Below are 19,715 nucleotides of genomic sequence, written 5' to 3'. Positions count from 1 at the left end.
ATCCTTAGTAATTCTTTCACTGAAGGTCTTTGGACAGTAAACCTCCTAGGTCTTGTTTGTCTGAAAATGTCTTTATTAACAGTCTTAAATCATCATTTGACATTATAGAATTCTAAGTTTCCAAACACTTGCCCTCAGCATCTTGAAGATAACATTCTATTGATTTCCAGCATTTATACTCTTGCTAATGAAAACCTGCATTTTCTTCCCTAGAAATAATCTGTTTTTCCCTCTGGTCACGTTTTTTTCATTTGAAGTATTCTATTCATTTTTATGTGTATGGAATTAGAATAAAGAAAGAAAATGAAAACTGGCTTCTGAGTTTTCTGATAACACCAAAAAAGTAATCATAAAGGAAAATATCAATAGCCAGATTTAATCAAAATTAAAATCTTCTGTTCTTCAAAATACACTTAAGAAAACAGTGTATTTTGAAAATGTGAAAATGTGAGCCACAGACTGGGATGAAATACTTGCAATAAATATTTCTTTGAAAAATAAATTGGACATAATCAAATTTTTTAAATTGTACTTCAAAAAACACCATCAAGATAAACCATAATGGAAAAGAATGTGAAATAGAATGTATATATATATTTATATATATAACTGAATCACTTTGCTGTACAGTAGAAATTAATACAACACTGTAAATCAACTATACTTCAATAAAATAATTTTTTTAAAAAACTTCAGAAACACCGAGAAAGTCAAAAGGCAACCCATAAAATAAGATAACATATTTGAAAATCATATATCTGATAAGAATCTTGTATGTGGAATGTGTAAAGAACTCTTACAGCTTAAGACAACCCAATAAAAAGTAGGCAAAATGTTAGAGCATATTTTTCTCCAAAGAAGACACGAATAGTCAATAAGAATATACAACATGTTCAACATCATTAGTCACCAGGGAAATGCCAATTAAAACCACAATGAAATATCACTAAAATAGCTAAAATTTTAAAAAACTGACAGTACCAAGTGGCAGCAAGGATGTGGAGGAAGCAACTCTCATAGTGCTGTTGGGACTGTAAAATGGTATCAATACAATCACTTGGGATTTCTTACAAAATTAAATGTACATGTACCATGTGACCCAGCAATTCCACTTCTAGGTATTTACTCAAGAGAAATCATATATCTGAAATAGCCACATATGAATGTTTATAGCACTTTCTTCATAATAGCTGAAAACTGGAAACAACCCACATGTTTATCAACAGTTGAATGGATAGTTGAAGTATAATCAGCAATAAAAAATAACTACTGGTATACAAAGTAACATGGATGAGTCTCAGAAATACAGTGAGTGAAAGAAGCTAGACATGAAAATACATAATTTCCTTTACATGAAATTTTTAGAACAGACAAAATTAATATTGACTGTATTATCTATTGCTGCGTCTGGGTACCTCAAGGCTTCTCAAAATGTTGCAATCAGGGTCATCTGGGACTCCAGTCTCTCCTGTGCGCTTGATTGAGGTTGGTCTGCTTCCAAGCTTGCTCGTGAGGTTGTTGGCTGGACTCAGTTCCTCTCTGGCTGTAAGCCAGAGGCCTCCCTCACTTCCTTGCCACATGGCCCTCCCCATAGGGCAGCTCATAACAAGCACAGAATGAACTAGTGAGAAATTGCAAGATGGAAGCCAGCTTTTTTTTGTAACCTAATCTTGAAAGTGACACCCATCACTTTTGTTACATTCTTTTCATTATAAGTCACTAAGTCTAGCCCATACTCAAGGGTATGAAGACCAGAGGATAGGATCATTGGAGACCATCTTACCCGTCAAACTTAATTTAAAAGTAATGTTTTGTATGTAATAATGCAAAATGTACTTTTAGAAGGCTTATGCACTAAAACGCTCATCTTTTGGTTAATGCCTAAAATTCCAGAGAGAGATTCAACCCTATAATTTAAGAGCTTTAGTTAGTAAAATATAGACAATCATGGGAGAGTTTCCCTTTGGGCCTGTGTAATAATTACTGTGTTTTTATACTGTGTTTTCCCCAAATCCACTTTGGGTAAAGAAGAGAGCAGGTAAAGAAGGTAGAGATAGGGAAACATGGCAGACCTGGTAAGCTCGCATAAAACAAAAACAATACTTTGCAGTTTTGCCCCTGATCAGCAGACCAGCTCAGTCTTCTTATATTACGAATATGTACTAACATTTTAATCTTAGTATTTAATGTTTGTTTCTTGAACTTTTTAGATTGTAAATATTTGGGAGTGGTTTGTTTGTTTGTTTCATTTTAAAGGGGCCATGCTTGTAAGTGAACAGTACACACTGGTGTTCTAATACTCTCCCAATTTTCTACACCCACTCCTGTAATCTTAATTTCTATTTTCATGCATTTGCTCATGTTAAAGTTGTCATATATATTAAATGAGTTAATGCATGTAAAGCACTTAGTACCCAGCATACAGTAAGTGCTCTACTATTACTATGATGGATGCTGTTGTCCTCTGCTGCTTTGATCTCCATTACCCACCTCCAGTTGCTTCATCTTCCTTCCTCTACACCACTCCACCTCCTCTTCAAATTTAGCCTGTCTTCTGTTCTTTCTCTTACCTACTCTCCTTGCTACTTGGCCCTACTAAAACTCCTTCTTTTTGCTTCTTACCACATTCCCCATGACAGTCAATCTAAACTTTTTTCATTCTTCTGAGCAGATGAATCACCTTCTTCTTACAGAGATTGTTATCTACCTCGAATCCCCTCCTCTTCTCCCCACTTCAATTTCCCTGCATTTATAGTCTCCTCTCTGCTTCAATTATCAACTCTTCCCTCTTGCCTCAAAGGAAGGAGCATTCTTTTGTGGCTAACTCCTCCATCTCCATTCTTTTTTTTTTAATTCCGTTCTTTAGTTGGGATTAGGCTCACTGCAAAACACAGAAAACCCCCAAATAACTGGTTTAAAAAGAGGTGTTTTTCTCAGGTGAAACAGCTCTAAAATTAGGCTATTTAGAACTGATACAGCAGTTCCACAACTTGTCAGAAACTCAATTTTTTTCTTTGCTACTGCTCTGCCATCCTTAAAGCATGGCCCTCATCTTCATGGCACAAGATTGCTGCTTGAAAACCAGGGAACACAACTTTCCACGGAGTGAAATGAAGTTAAAGAAGGCAAAGAGGACCTCCTCTCTTTTAAGATGTCCCTAGAGAACTACAAAACACTTAATTGATCCGTAATTAGTCCAAACCTAGCTGTATCTGGCTGCAAGAGAAACTATGAAAGGAGCTATTTAGCTGAATGGCAGTGTGCCCACTGAAAATTCTGTACTTCGTGACTTTAAGAAAAAAAAAAATTGGTTTTCTGTTCTAAAGTAAGGGAGAAGAGATTTGATGAGGCGCTCGTTCTCATCTCCAACGACTGTTTACTTACTTCCTCAATCCCTTTCCATTACCCTCAAACATATCCTAGCTCTCCACCCTTTATCCTAAAAGAAAAATCAAAAAGTGTCTCGAGTCTAGTCATTCTCCTCCTTTCACTGCAAAAACTTTTTTTAAAATCTCTCTCCTTTACAATTTAACATTTCTTCTATTCTGCTTATTCCCAATTCCTACTCACCATTGCACCTTTAAATTATATAGCTTCCTAACTAGCCTCCGAATTCCTGGGCATTTAACATATACATCTTTTACCCGAACCACATCTTTAAATTTTATTTTATTTATATTTAACTTCACAAGTAATACAAGAGTATATGATTTTTTTAAAGGTATTATAAATAATGCAAACGTCTCCTTTGGCCATACCCATGGCTGCATTAAGACCTCTGCTGCACAAATGAGAGGATGGACGTAGTGGGGCAGATGATGCTATTTTCATTTTTTTTTTTAATTTTTAAATTTTATTTACTTTTTTATACAGCACGTCCTTATTAGTCATCCATTTTATACACATCAGTGTATACATGTCAATCCCAATCTCCCAATTCATCCCACCCCCGCCCCCCCGCCACTTTCCCCCCTTCGTGTCCCTACATTTGTTCTCTACATTTGTCTCAATTTCTGCCCTGCAAACCGGTTCATCTGTACCATTTTTCTAGGTTCCACACATATGCGTTAATATACGGTATTTGTTTTTCTTTCTGACTGACTTCACTCTGTATGACAGTCTCTAGATGCATCCACGTCTCAACAAATGACCCAATTTCGTTCCTTTTTATGGCTAATATTCCATTGTATAAATGTACCACATCTTCCTTATCCATTCGTCTGTCGATGGGCATTTAGGTTGCTTCCATGACCTGGCTATTGTAAATAGTGCTGCAATGAACATTGGGGTGCATGTGTCTTTTTGAATTATGGTTTTCTCTGGGTATATGCCCAGTAGTGGTATTGCTAGGTCATATGCTAGTTCTATTTTTAGTTTTTTAAGGAACCTCCATACTGTTCTCCATAGTGGCTGTATCAATTTACATTCCCACAGATGATGCTATTTTCTAATTCGTTCGTGTGTAACGGGGACGAGGGCCCTAGGCCACGCCGGGAAGGTCTCTCCCTGCACAAGGCTGCTCTGTCTTCTACCGCACTGTCGTGAACGCTAATACCCGTCTCCTCTGGGCTCCCGGGGTGAGGTAGCCTTGGCCTAGGTCGGAGGGGCGGAGGCGGTAAGAGTTCTCGAGTTCCGGGATTCTCGCGGGAAAACGCGAGTGTGGCGCTTCTCTGACGCACTTCCGGAGCGCGGAGGGGGCGCCGCGGCGGCTGCACGCTTGGAAGATGGTGGTTACTAGGTCTGCGCGGCCTCAGGCCGGGATCCAAGCCACGTCAGTTGAAAGCTCCCAGCAGAAGGTAGGAGATCTCAAGCCTCCCTCATTTCTTCTCGCTGCTTCGCAGAGCGGTGCTCAGGGAGGTGGGTGGCACTGGGGTCCCGCAGAGTCTGGGGAGGAGCGGCAGAAAAGCCGGAACTGGCAGCGCGCAGCTGTGTACCAAGCTCCGCGCTAAGCCTGTAGCTTCCTCTTCAGACCTCACTAGGGTCTTTTAATGTAATGCTTGGCAGGGAATAGAGAGATTAGGTAACTTATTTTGCGGTAGTTCAGCTCCGTAATGCAGATGCACAGCTCAGGCCTTTTAATCTTACTGCTAACACCGTGCTAAGGAGGATTAATTTCGGCCACCAAGCGTGAGCCTCATTAGCTGGATTGGATGGAGCAGGCACCATTTTCACGTGGGAAGACTGGCTGTGCCCCGACAGCACCTTCTTCTGGCGTGGGGAGGGCTGTGGTGACGCCAGCTAGTAATTAAGTGGCGCTAGTCGTCCGCTGCCTCCGATGTTGCGATGAAGGGAAGGGAGCATTAATTCGCTTAGGTATGAAAACGGAAGCACAGCGACCGATTCTATCTTTTGTCTTTTCCTATATGTATGTCGGAATGTAGGTCCACCTAGCATATGTGACTTTGAGTGGAGAAATTTTTCTTTTTCAATTATTTGTTTTGTTCCCTAAAGTCAGATCCAGGACTTAGGTGACGCTAGTGAGGCAGGGCCTGCAAATTCAGAGTCAGATCCAGTATTTTGATTTTTTTTTTTTTTTAAATTGTGGGTGGTGATGGTTGTTGTTATTGTTTTGCATTAATCTTGTTTACTGAGTTTTTTAGTGCCCTGTTAAAATTTGCTTCTGAGGGGAGTGCCTCATTCACTTTGCTCTTGTCTCAGCCCTGTGTAAATCACAATGTATTTTCACTGGCTTATAGAATTCTGCCACAAGAATTCAAGCACATCCAAAAGGCCGGAAGGAATCTCCATCTGATGACCCAAGTATTGCTGAATCACAGACCACTAGGGAACAAAGTCCAGCTCCTAAAACCAGGAAGAGGAGGAGCGGAACTACAGGTTCATTACCAGGAATGAACAAACCGTCTACTGATGGAGAGATCTCTGAAGCAGAGTCAAACTGTTCTTCTGTGTCTGAGGCCCAGGATCCCATTTTAAGAGTAACTAGGAGAAGGCAGATCTTAGTTGCAGGCACCCCAGTTTCCAGTGTAAGGAAAAAGCTGAAAATAACTCTAGTAAGTGAGTCTCATACTGAAGAAGAAGTCTCTGAAGCAGAATCACATATTTCAGGTATTTCTAGAATTGTGCATCCCACAGAAATAACAAGAACCAGGAGAAGTAAGGCTAAATCCCGAACCGATCCAAACCAAGAATACCATGTGGAAGCTAATTCTGATGCTGAGTCATCATGCTCAGACATTTCTTCATTTTCTGGAATTGCAACTAGGAGAACAACAAGGAGTATGCAAAGGAAATTACAGGCACAAACTGAGGAGAATGGTACTAACATTGTACCAGGAAATGAAAAGCAAATCATAAATACACCTGTGAATTTAGAGGATTCAGATACCAGACGAACTTCTTCTCGTTTACTAGCAAGATCGCTTTCTCAGATAAATAAGCCACATATCTCTAATAATGAAACTTATGATGACCCTGATAATGACTCCTTCTTTGGAAATTCAGGAAAAAAACTAATAGTGCAAAAACACCAAAGTTTTAATATAAGAGAGGAAAAACAGGACGTTTCACCTCTCAAAGAAATAACAAAGAATTGTAAGAGCTTAGATGAAGAAGCCAAAGGAATAACAGATGTGGGAAAAGAAATTAATGAGAAAAATTCTCAGTTGAAGAGTCTTTCTGAACTTCAGGACACTAGCCTTCAGCAGTTAGTTTCTCAAAGGCATTCAACCCCCGAAAGTAACAAAACCACCTCAGCATCCTCAAACGTGAACTCTGAGGCTGTAATGAAATCGTTAGCTCAAACATTTGCAGTTGTGGAAGTGAACAGATGGAATGAAGAGAGAAACAGCAGCATAAAAACAAGTGACTGGCCAGAACTTGGTGATGGTGGTGATAGTGATGAAGAAGAGTGCACAGTTATAGGTGTTGGCGAAGACATGAGCAAAGAAAGGGATGTAGATTCTGAGTGTGATACCAAACTGTGTAAACTTGAGCCCAGCACATCTCAGGATAAAGATGATTCTGTTTTATTAGTTCTCAGCAGTGATGAAAGCCAGCAGTCTGAAAACAGTGAGAATGAAGAGGACACTGTGTGTTTTGTTGAAAATAGTGGTCAAAAAGAGTCATTAAATGGAGACTCAGAAAATACATCACGTGACAATGTGTTGTTTGTAATTGACACAACTCCTCGATTGAGTGCTGATAAAAATTTTTACTTGGATGAAGAAGACAAGGCAAGTGAGGTTGCCACTGAGGAAGAAAAGGAGGAGGAAGAAAGTGAAGAAGAACCATCAGACAGTGACAGAAGTAAAGATAATGAGTTTAGTGATGAAGACAACTTACTAAATAGCACTAAATCTAAACTGTAAGTTTTATCTTTATTTTTTAAAGTAAGTTTTTGATACATGTTCGAAGTGGCTAATTTACCATAAAAATATTACAGTCATAGAAATCGAAAAAATTATTAATTTGGGTTCTTTATGGAAGAGCTTTTTTATCCAGCATTTCCCTTGTTTATGTGGGTATCTTTGTTAGTCATATTTTTCCCACCAATGAGAGCTAAAAGTACTCCATTTGGTGGTATATTAAAAATCATCTGTTAAGGTTTTCTTGCATGATTATTAAGAGCAACATATAAAAGGGAAGGGAGGTAACTTGGTTTTTTCTACATGTTGATTGTAGAGAAATTGAAAAATAGAGGAAAACCTAAGAAAAACAATAACCTATAATCCCATCTACCACCCATTGAAAAGCACTCTTTGGGGGCTATTTCTTTACTTTCTTTTTTGTTTGTTTTTCAAATTTGTTTTTCCTAGGCACAGGCCCTTGGTGGCAGTGTATCCACTGGAAATACAGGTATCCTTGGTAAGGAACTATCCATTAACAGATGCTCAGTCTTCACTCTAAACCAGTGAAATCTCTGAGGCTAGTCTCAGGTGTACTTATTTTTTAAAATCCACACCCCCTCCCCAGGATAATTGTAATGTACACTCAGGGTTGAGAATCACTGCCAAGGCACTACAATTGAATGATTTCACTTTCCAGTAGAGGTTGATTATCAAAACTTTCAACTGCTCAGTTTATATGAATAATTAGGAAAGAAACTGACTGTAAGTCCAAGTGTACTTGTTTATAAAAAGGACTCTTCAGTAATATAAAGTAGAAATTTTTACTACATAAATATAGCAGGAGCCCAAGCCAACTGCAGAAGATTCTGATTTGGTGGATCTGGGGTAGGACAGTTATATTTTTTTTAAAGCTCCAGTGGAAAATACTAATGCTCATTGTTTAAAACTGACTGATTTAGAGGCACTACTAAATGCCCTTAAATCACCCAGAAAAACATTCCAAATTTGGATAACTTAGAAGTTGGGAGTAGAAGACCCTGTCTTTCTCATTGGCTTTGGAGATGGAAGTATGTGGACGTATACTAACTCACTACCTATACGTGAAGTTAAGCTAAATTGCCAGATGTATTTCCTCCTCTTTTCTGTAATTCTTTCTTTATAAAATCCCTTTATGAAGTCTATTGTCATGTAATATGGTCTTAATCCTCTTCTAAGAAAAACTAGGGAATAAATTTTGATGTGCTTCCAAAAGGCTTAATTCATTATTCATCCCATAATTTTCTTCTAAATAAAAATATAGTCTCAATTGTTTCCATTTTGAATTAACTAAATGATCTAAAGATCATTTCTTAATCACTTAAAAGTGATCATTTCTCTTTCAGTCTGAAGTTGACTAGCAGCAGCATAGATCCTGGTCTGAGTATTAAGCAGTTGGGTGGTTTGTATATTAATGTCAATGCAGACAGGCTACAGTTGAACAAGAGAACCCTAACACAGATCAAGGAGAAAAAGAAAAATGAGGTAAGTTGCACAAAGCATCCCATTGGTTTTCATAGAACTAACCAGTCACTTCTAGAAATGATTAGTCCTTGGTAAGAGACTAATTTTCCTACGATGCAACCACATTAGCCTACTGTGCTTTTTTCCCTCTTTCCAGGACAATCATTTCTTCTTTTTTATTATAAAGTCCTAGCTATAAAATATGAGACTTGAAAACTAAAGTGATATAGGATCATTGTTACTCTTCTTGCAGTCACCAGTTATGATCCCAAGGGTTGCGTTTTTTCTTTTCTTGCTATACTTTTAGTTCTTAACTGCTTTGGACTGTGTTGAAAATCTGAAAGCTGTGAGTGCCCACTAACCCCACCAGGAAAAAGAGCACATAGACATAAAATTGTACATATATTTTCAGAAAGAAATTACAGATTAGGTAACCTCATCCAAACCCTCAGTTTCAGCTGTCACCTTGAATGACTTCCATATCTTTAGTATCAATATTTTCTAGGCTTGCAGCCTACCCAGGTCTTTAAATCCAGGTGCCTATTGTTTGTTCATTCAGATGTGCTCAGGCACTTGACTTCACTAATTGCCCTTCTCTTCCCTACCTAAACCAGTTCCTCCTTTTGCAAGGGAAAATCTTTTTCCCTTTTGCAGTCAACAGCTAAGCCTAGGGGACGGTGCTTCTTATATACTTTCTACTCTGCCCCCTCCTTTCCACCCCACTGTCACTGACTAGTGACATCTGTTGTGTTTTTCATCTAGACTATTGTAGTGGCCTCCTTACTCTTCTTCAAGCCATCCTCCATGGTCTTGCTAGATTTCTTTTTCTGAAACTACAAATCTGACCATGATATTCTGTTTAAGTCCTGTAGTGGTTCCTCAGAGTATTCAAGGTGCCTCTGTTCCTCTAGCTCTGACTGTCCACCTGCTGTGTTCTTACCATTGAAAATTACTATAGTTCTCTGAACACACCCTGGTCTTTGCCAGGCCAATGCAGAGATTATAAATCACAACCTTTAGGAAGCATTCTTTGACCCTAGTCCTTCCCCCTACCTCCTCTCTGCTTCTGCAACACCCAGTATAGATCTAAGTGATTATTGATCATGTGGTATTCATTGTTATTTTACTGTCTTTTATCTCTGGGCTGGATAATTCTTTGTTGTGGGAAAACGTCCTGTGCCTTATAGGATGTTTTTAGCAGCTTCCCTGGCCGCTACCTCATAGGCGCCAGTAGCATCCATCTCTACCAGTGCACTGCCCCCCCCACCTCAAAATGTCTTCAGATATTGCCAGTTGCTCTCAGTTGAGAACCAGTCTAAACCCTACTATAGTACTTGACACACAACCAGCTCTTAATAATCTATTAAATAAATGTCATGCTCTCTTCTCTGACTGATAGGAAAGTCTAGACTGCTACTGTGCTACCCAGCAACTTCTAGTCCTGAACCTGAATTGAGGATTTCTGAATTGATAATTGACTTCTAAATTGATAATTTCAAATGTTATTGACCAAATTAATATTTGCTGTATTCCTGTGAACTGTTTTGAGGACTAAGGAGCAGCTGTCTTTAGTTCTTGTACTGGGGAAATGACTAATTACCCTGAGGTTCCTTTTAGTCACATACACAGTATTAAGACAGTATTTAATCACCCTAGGCAAGTAACAAAAAATGCAGAAGACATTTAGGAAAAGATTAACAGATCTGACTACTTAAAATTTTAAAACTTAACGCAAATAAAAACACCTTAAAGACAAGTAAAAGACCACAGGTTAATACCAAGATACAAAATACATTTCTACAAATTAATAAGAACACAACCCTGTATAAAAATGAAAAATAACCCCCCCCCAAAATACAGGCATTCCACAGAAGAAGATTTATATTACAATACATAGCTAATAAGTACTCAAAAAGATGATCAACAGCAAATGGAAACATTCATGAAGTACCACTGACAAAACACGAAAGGATAATCTCCTGTGTTGGCTATGTAAAGAAAATGGTACTGATTAACTCTTGGTAGGAGTTTATACTACTTGGATGCAAGGCAATTTAGTAGTACCTATCAAAATTTAAATGACACACTTTGGAATCTGTTTTACAGAAATAATCACAAGTGTGCAGAGATGATGTTTACAATGTTTCATGGAAAAAAGTTTAATGGAGACTTATTAAACTAAATATCAAGAAGAAAAATTGTACGTAACAGCTGTTAAAAAGAATGAAGTTGATCTTTGTATGAATTGACGTTGAAAGAGCATCTTTGATATATTGTTGGGTTGCAAAAAGCAGATTTGCTTGATGGCATAATTTCATTGGTATACCATAAAAAGCATATGTTGTTTAATCAAAATCTATACTGCTGTTTCTTATTAGTAGTCTAGCTGGTCTCCTCAGATCACAGAAAGCTGTTTTACCAACATCGAAGAACTTATTAAAGCCTAGTCAGGTTTTTTCCAAGGGAGTTCAAGAACTCTATGGCATTGTTCCTATTGTCTTTCGTTTCCAGTTGGTTGGTGCAGGTGGCTGGTTGCAAACCAATGAAATGCAAGTGGACACATTAACGTATCTGGTGTGTGCAGATTCAGATTAGAAAAAGAAATTTGAGATGAATATTAATTTTATAGATTCCCTAAAATAACCCTTCAGTTTGTCTCCTAAAGCATTTTTATTTTGATATAATTCACAAATTTAAGGACAGGAGCAACTTTGCAGTAGTATGTTTGTCCATAAAGAAGGTTAATATATCTGGAGTAGTCTTCAGTGTGGGAGGTGTTTCCTTTATAAGGCAATAATGTTGAAACAATAATGACATTCTGACATTTTAAAACCAATTTAATATTTTTGCAGCTTTTGCAGAAAACCGTCATTACTCCTGATTTTGAAAAAAACGACTGTGTCCCACCATATAGTGAATCAAAGTATAAACTTCAGAAAAAACGCAGAGTGAGTACAGTGACTCATTATTTAGAATGTTTAATGTGTTTGACTATATATGTTCAGTTTATCTAACATGGCTGTACAATTAAGATATATATGTTTCCAAAGAAAATTGTTACAGATATCTAAGAGCCTGTAAAATATGGTTCCGTAAACAACGTTTCATATAGATTTTCACAAAGTGAAAGCTCTTTTTTACCTTCCTTAAAAACAGTGGCAGCCAGCATATGAGGTCACTGTCCACACCACACCTTTTGGCTTATAGGTACTGTTCACAGAAGTCTGGGAGCTCTATTGTGGGCTTTTCTAGGGAACTGAATGTAACCATTAAAAACACTGGCCTATTTAGTCTGCCAAACGAAAGCACAGGAAGTATTTTCTTTAGTAAAACACAGGGGACTACTTCCATTTCAACTAGTAAGGATAAAGAAATTATTGAGAGAGCTTAAGAGGAGATTTAAGGATGGTGCTCCAGTAATGTCACTAATATGACCAGAGCACCCTGGCACATGGTAAACACTCCAATATTTGTTGTGTGAATGAACAAAAAATGAAATTAAGCAAATAACTTGCTAGGAGTTTTCAAAAAAATAGAAAGTTTTCCAAAAAATAGAAAGTTTTTCAAAAAAATAGAAAGTTTATTTTAGAAGTAATACAAATTTCTGGACTTGGTAGAGTGAGTAACTTTCTGAGACAACTCGGTGACTCAGTAAAAGTGTTAATGTTTACATAAAAGCTCCAGAAGTAAAAATGTTTTTTATACATTACATCTTGTGTAGGGTATTCTAGACAATAAAAATTGAAGCTGTGGGTTACTTTCCGAACACATCAGCAGTTCTTACTAAGATACAAAGTAAATTTTAAGGAGCCCTCATTTATGAAACTGACAGTGCTGTGCCTAATTTATCAGAGAAATCGCTTTTTGTGATCTAATCAGAAAGGTGAATCTGGAGACTAATATATACATTCCTGTAAAATAACCTTATTTGTAGGGCTTCCCTGGTGGCGCAGTGGTTGAGAATCTGCCTGCCAATGCAGGGCACACGGGTTCAAGCCCTGGTCTGGGAAGATCCCACATGCCGCGGAGCAACTAGGCCCGTGAGCCACAATTACTGAGTCTGCGCGTCTGGAGCCTGTGCTCCGCAACAAGAGGCCGCGATAGTGAGAGGCCTGCGCACCACGATGAAGAGTGGCCCCACTTGCGGCAACTAGAGAAAGCCCTCGCACAGAAACAAAGACCCAACACAGCCATAAATAAATAAATAAATAAATTAAAATAACCTTATTTGTTTTTCATGAAATTTTCTTTATAATTTCAGGGGGAGTGAGGTATAGTTTATACACTGCTTATTAAAATTAGAATTTTCTAATTGTTTCTGAAATTTGAATTTCAGCAAGAGAGACAAAAAACAGCAGGTGATGGCTGGTTTGGTATGAAAGCTCCAGAACTGACAGATGAACTGAAAAATGATCTCAAAGCACTGAAGATGAGAGCTAGCATGGACCCAAAAAGGTTTTATAAGAAAAATGATAGAGATGGCTTCCCCAAGTACTTCCAGGTATGAAGCAAACAGAATAATGGTAGTGATGTTCTGAGGATTTTAGTTTGGAAAGCACTATAGTGATTTGTTTACTCTTAAATGAATATTTACAGAGCACATCTGCTCGGGCCGTATAATAATGGCCAGAACCCAATTCAGACAGCCACCAGCTTGTAATGGCTTTCCATATAGAAAGACGGTGTTCCAGACGGTAACTAGGCTTCCAAACGGTAACTAGCTTTTCATAATTTCTTCTCTAAAAATTATGAAACCTATAAGATGGGTGTACCATATATGAGTATTATTAGCCTAAGAGCAAGACTCCTTGCAGGATGGGGCAGGAAGGAGGGACTCATGTACACCAAACTCTTCTTTTTTTCAAGGTTCTTTATTCTGAAAACAAGTTAAAAGTTGGTTTCCAAAGTGTTTTCAGATGAAAGTCCAATTGATTCACCCTCTGGTAGCTCTCAAGTTCATTTCGTTCTTCTTGGCTACCTTTCTTGTCACTCATGGATTACTGTAATAGTCCTTTGCCTCCAGGTCTGCTCTCCCTTTGGGTCCATCCTCTACGTTGTAGGCAGTCATCTTTCCTTTAAAAAATAGCAGTCTGTTTTATGACATACCTCTGCTCAGTGATAATCAGGATATTCAATGGTACCTTAAATGATTCTTTATAAACTACAGGATAGAGTCTGTACCCTTTAATGTAGCCCTTCACCACGTGCACCCAAACCAGGTCACCAACCCTTTTTTTGGTCACATAGTCTCCTCTTAAGCTCCAACACACTCAGCTACTCAGTCTTCTCAGGATATGCACAGACTGGTCTAGTTATTCTGACTTTACAAGTGTTTGGCTCTGCCATGTTTGCGTGGTGAAATTTTACCCGTACAAATCCAAGCTAAAATGTCATCCTTTGTAAAACCTTCTTTGCCTCCATTAGGTAGAATTCGCCATTTAGTTTTCAGAGCATCTAGAGTGTTTTGTTCAGCATAATATTAGGTTATGCTTTAATTTTTTAGTTGCGTACCTTTGGATCTTCCTTGAGACTCTGGGGGCTTCCCTGGTGGTGCAGTGGTTAAGAATCCGCCTGCCAGTGCAGGGGACATGGGTTTAAGCCCTGGGCTGGGAAGATCCCACATGCCACGGAGCAACTCAGCCCGTGTGCCACAACTACTGAGCCTGCGCTGTAGAGCCCGCGAGCCACAACTACTGAAGCCTGCGCACCTAGAGCCTGTGCTCCGCAACGAGAGAAGCCACCGCAGTGAGAAGCCTGTGCGCTGCAACAAAGAGTGGCCCCCGCTCGCCGCAACTAGAGAAAGCCCTCGCACAGAAACGAAGACCCAACACAGCCAAAAATAAATAAATAAATAAATTTATTAAAAAAATAAAAATTATTTTAAAATTAAATAAAATAAATAAAATTTTAAAAAAAGATTCTGGCCCCCTCACTGGCAGGGACCAGATATTCTTTGTCTTTGTTTCCCTAACACCTAGCACAGTGCCTGGCACATAGTAGACACTGTAAATTTTACTTGGTTGAACATATGCACAGATGCAGAGTGGTCAGTAAGAAGGTTCTAAGTTGGCAGCAATTATGATAACCTAGGAGATCAAATAGGTATATAGTAGAATGTATGTGTCAATTTCGTTAAATTGGAAAACTAAAAAGACTTTATCTGTCCCACTTTTCCTCCTCTATTTAGACTGTTCATCAAGAATTTACCGTCTAGCACTTACATAAAAGGAATTTTGGTTTTACTGTAAACTAATGAAATGTCATTAGTAGGACCCAGTGCAGATTGAATAAGTGATTTTTTTTCACTTATTCAAAACTAATTTTAATATTGGTAAATTGTAAGCTGTGTTTTCCATTACTTTCTATAAATATACTTTGTTAGAGCTACCCTGAGATATGAAAGATACTTGGCCTTCAGGTATTGCATGACTTATTTCAATCAATCATTCATAGATTGGAACCATTGTTGACAATCCAGCTGACTTCTACCATTCACGAGTTCCCAGGAAACAAAGGAAGAGAACTATTGTGGAAGAACTGCTGGCCGATTCTGAGTTCAGAAGGTAAAGGAATTTATGTTTCACTTTATAATATGTGTACTTTCACTTAGAATATGCATAAACTTTAAATTCAAGATAATTTTTAAATGCTTTAGCACAGAGTTTCTCAAGAGCAGCACTGTTATATTTTTTGGATGGAATAATTATTAGGGGGGACTGTCCTGTACATTGTAGGATCTTTAACAGCCTCCCTGGTGTCTATCCACTAGATGCCGGTAGTGCACTCCTCTCACCCCCAATTCATGACACTCAAAAATGTCTTCTAGCAGTTTCAGGTGGCCCCTGTGGGGCATAAGCATTCCCAATTTAGAACCACTGCTTTAGAGGAAAGGGTGAAAGTATTTGGCTGACTAGAGGAGAATGAGCCCACAAAGGAGACTGGGAAAGAATAGCCAGGGAGGCATGAAGAAAACCAGGAGAGCACAGTGTCATAGAAGTCAAGGAAAGGGACTTCCCTGGTGGTGCAGTGCTTAAGAATCCGCCTGCCAGTGCTGGGGACACGGGTTCGATCCCTGGTCTGGGAAGATCCTATATGCCACGGAGCAACTGAGCCCATGCACCACAACTACTGAGCCCACGTGGCACAACTACTGAAGCCCGTGCACCACAACAAAGAGCAGCCCCTGCTCGCCACAACTAGAGAAAGCCCGCACGCAGCAACAAAGACCCAACGCAGCCAAAGAATTAAATAAATAAATAAATTGGGGGGGGAAGTCAAGGAAAGAGAACGTTACAGGCAGGTATAAGCCGGAGGGAGTGGTTAACAGTAATAAGTGCTGCTGAGAGCTCAGTTGAGGTAAGAACTAAAAACTGTGGATTTAGTACATGGAGGTCACAGTAACCTTGGCAGAAGGAGTTTTCAGGGGAGTGATGGGGAGGAAAGCACACTGGAAGGTACTTGAGAGTGAGTTGAAGAAATAAGAGATAAATCTTTGAAGTTTGGTTGTGAGCAAGACGAGAGAGTCACAGCTAGTGGATGGAGTTGGATTTTTTTTTTTCCTGCGATGGGGGCAATTTGAGTATGTTTAAATGTCCTTGAAGTAGGTATGTGTATAGTATAGATTTAAAAGCATACCTCACATAGAAACCTCTGCTGAACTTCCAGATTCGTTTAATAGCAAAAGTGAAAATGTTTATCAAGGTTTTTTAAACTGGTGTAATATATAGACATGGAAAACAAATTTAACTCGAGTGTTAGGTAAACTATTTAATGAGTCTGGTTTATGGTGAAATTTTTAGAAATAAGCAATGCTCTTTTCTCACTTCTCTCTCCTTGGAAATCTCATCCCCACAGAGTTGTATTAATCTATATACTGTTGACTTTCAAATGTGTATGTCTAGTCTAGATCTCTCCTGAGTCCAGAGCCCATAACCAGCTACTGCCTCAGGAATATCTAATGGGTATCTCACAAGCCCCTCTAAGAGCTAACTTGGGGTCTACTGACCTCATCCTCCCTGTACATTCTGGTCCTCTCCCAGTGTTCTGTATCTCATGACCAAACGGCATCGCCCTCCATCTATTAGGGCAAGTCCTGATACCTCTTCTCCCTTCAGTCCCATGTTCAAACTGTCAGAGTCCCTCCCATTTTCCTATCTCTCAAGCCTGTCTATTTCCTTCCCCACAGAGGTGTGTGGTACAAGGTGACTGAGTCTTTGCTTACTTAAAATTGACCTATATTTTGTAATCTTCATGATGGCAATCCCAGAAATTACAGCATGGGTCTCTAGTGGCTGAAAGTTTTCAAAAGCCTTCCTCTGCCGTTGCCATTTTTTTCTTACTAGACTGCAAGCTCTGAGGGTAGGGACTACTATGGCTGGCTGGTTCACTGCTCTGTCCCCAACACCTAGTATGGCTTCTTACACATGGTGGAACTTAGTGCAGATGTGATGAATAGATAGTGAAAATGCAAAAAAAACAAAAAAAATGAAATTTAGAAGTGCCTCCCTGCCGCCGCCCCACCTCTCCCCACCAAAAGGTTACATTAACTTCTAATGTTTGGTGTGTCATACTTTAGAACTAAAAGGTTTGGTTTTTCTTTTTAGATATAACCGAAGGAAGTACTCAGAGATTATGGCTGAAAAGGCAGCAAATGCAGCAGGAAAGAAGTTTCGAAAGAAGAAGAAGTTTCGCAATTAAGATTCACCAAGCAAATCACAAAATTTTACATCTCCCCTTTATTTATGACTAAAAATATTTTGAAAACTAACACGACCATCACATAAATTAACATAGCCTGGCCCTATTTATATATAGGGATTTCTCTTTGGAAAAAGTTGATTTTAGAGAGGATTAATCACATGCCCCTTGGGATAAAAATAGGGGTGTCTACAAAGGATCCACTCATGCTTAGACCCTCTGAGGAGGAAAAAAAGGAAAATAACCTCAATCATTTAACATTTTTGTAAAGTTTTCAACATTTGGTTATTTAAAGAAAATTTAAAACATTTAGAAAATATAAAGTTTGCTAACATTCAAAAATTTTAAAGTAATATGATCAAAGATATGTGAGCAATATTGTAATTATTATGTGGAGATGTGTGTGTAGGGGGGAGATGGTGCCCTTTTGTCAGTTGCACATTCAAGTCCAGAAAATTGGTGAAGCTGGGATACAGAGATCTTGTTGCCGGTATAACAGTCACAGTTGAAACCAAAGAAATGTTATATGTGTTCCTGGAGCATGTGTGTGTTAGTATATGACCAAAGAACTAAATGAAGCTATAAAAAGGACTTAAAAGATAGACTACTTGGAAAGTTTGGGTTAAAGGTAGAAGCAGGAGAGCTATTTTCCTTCTTTAGCAACTGAAACAGGAGGAAAAATAGATTTTATCCAGATTCAATGTTGTGTTCCAGTGAAATAGTATTAATATAATTTTAATTTGGCCAGGAGGTAACGTGGCCCAGCCTATCTTGTCTCCAGTGGCAGAAATATGCATCTTGGCTAAAGCAACTCACGACACCCAAGGAGTGTTGGTCATTTCTATTAATGCCTCTTGGTGGGTTATTGCTTCCTTTATGTCATTATTCACGGGACGTCTATTTTGTAGCATACTGCTTTCTTGGGATTTCAGTAAATAAGAAATCTCCTATTTTGTGTTTACTGCTTGGAATAAGCAGCCTAGTAATAAAACTCACAATGACATTCATAGGTGGAGTTAGTGAAACATCTCTATCTGCTCTCTTTTATAGAAAAGCTTTTATTCCAAGAATATTTAAGTTTTGCCTTTTGGGTAAAATAAGGACCTGCTATGAGAATTAAATATCAAGAAGTAATTTACTCTTTACACATTCTTCCAGAAGGAGACATTGTTAGTAGAACGTTTCTTCAGCTCATGCTACTATGCTATAAGAACAGTCAAAGCTGTCAGTCCTTTTGTATGGTGTTTCTCGGCGCAATTGAGGACTTACCCAGTTTTTTCTCAGGCTTAAGGTGTGTGTCAACTTTTTATCTATTCATAACTTTCATGCTGGTTTCTGACTAGTGAATGCTAGAATAGGTTGAATTATTTGATACTTCAAAACTGCAGTTAATGACAGATATTTGATACATTATAGTGCATTTTACAGGGAAAGCAAGATTGGAGAACTCTAATCCTTCCCACACAGAGCAGCATTAGAGCTCTCTGGATTGGAAAGCAGTGATGAGGAAAGAGAACTGAACCTAGGCGCCAAGTTCAGTTCTCACTAACCCACCTTAGAGGTGCTCACAGTATGTGTTTTGAGTACAGTTGACTCGAACAACACGGGGGTTAGGGGCGCTGAACCCCATGCAGCTGAAAGTCGGAAACCTTAAATAGTAGGCCCTCTGTATCCACAGTTCTGCATCTGAGAGCCAACTGTTCAACTGCTTGCAGATCATGTAGTATCAGTACTTTAGTGTGGATTTATTGAAAAAAAATCTGTGTATAAGTGGACCTGCCCAGTTCAAGCCTGTGTTGTTCAAGGGTCAACTGTATTATAGTTACATTTTAACATGCTCTTTTTTTGTCTCCATTGATCCTTTTTTTTTATCTTATATGTATTTTTGTAAGCCACATAAGTAACTTGGAACAAAGTAGAGAGTTATCAACAAATGTAAAATACCTTAATCAGTGAAATAAACTGAAATGCTTCAGCTAAAAATCATTTAAAGTTATCTCTATTAACATTTACTTTAAGGAATTAAAACTGGTAAGATGCATAGTAGCTTCATCTCAAATGTGATCTTCACAAATTTATTTTAAATCTTCAAAACTGAGTATCAAAATATAACTCAGTAAAGGTCAGAAGGAAGTCTCTTAGTGCTCCCAGCCTTCTACAAAAATCTATTTGAATAATGTATGTATTTGTCTTGTTTTTTTTAAGCAAAGC

At 38.5% G+C, this 19,715-nt stretch overlaps 1 protein-coding gene across 2 annotated transcripts; it reads left to right on the top strand.

Moving 5' to 3' along the window:
• The first annotated feature begins 4,690 nt into the window (after positions 1-4,690).
• Positions 4,691-19,501, top strand: DNTTIP2 (deoxynucleotidyltransferase terminal interacting protein 2). Of its 2 annotated transcripts, XM_059926528.1 has the most exons (7): positions 4,691-4,796; positions 5,697-7,324; positions 8,690-8,828; positions 11,660-11,755; positions 13,144-13,308; positions 15,261-15,370; positions 17,411-19,501. In XM_059926528.1, the coding sequence occupies exons 1-7, from the start codon at positions 4,725-4,727 to the stop codon at positions 17,502-17,504; spliced, it is 2,304 nt and encodes a 767-aa protein (XP_059782511.1). In that variant the 5' UTR covers positions 4,691-4,724; the 3' UTR covers positions 17,505-19,501. The 2 variants fall into 2 exon arrangements, with proteins under 2 accessions (XP_059782511.1, XP_059782517.1); XM_059926534.1 differs by lacking the exons at positions 15,261-15,370; positions 17,411-19,501 and adding an exon at positions 13,404-15,193.
• Positions 19,502-19,715: the final 214 nt, after the last annotated feature.

The sequence above is a fragment of the Balaenoptera ricei genome, chromosome 1 (genome assembly GCF_028023285.1).
Source record: "Balaenoptera ricei isolate mBalRic1 chromosome 1, mBalRic1.hap2, whole genome shotgun sequence".
Classification (NCBI taxonomy): domain Eukaryota; kingdom Metazoa; phylum Chordata; class Mammalia; order Artiodactyla; family Balaenopteridae; genus Balaenoptera; species Balaenoptera ricei.
This window is presented reverse-complemented; position numbering and strand designations above follow the sequence as displayed.

Bases quoted from the DNA above. Each gene is read 5' to 3' on its own strand.
- DNTTIP2 (XM_059926528.1), top strand. From the start codon at position 4,725: ATGGTGGTTACTAGGTCTGCGCGGCCTCAGGCCGGGATCCAAGCCACG. The intron at 11,756-13,143 runs GTGAGTACAGTG...TTTGAATTTCAG, and splicing joins AACTTCAGAAAAAACGCAGA to CAAGAGAGACAAAAAACAGC. The intron at 13,309-15,260 runs GTATGAAGCAAA...AATCATTCATAG, and splicing joins GCTTCCCCAAGTACTTCCAG to ATTGGAACCATTGTTGACAA.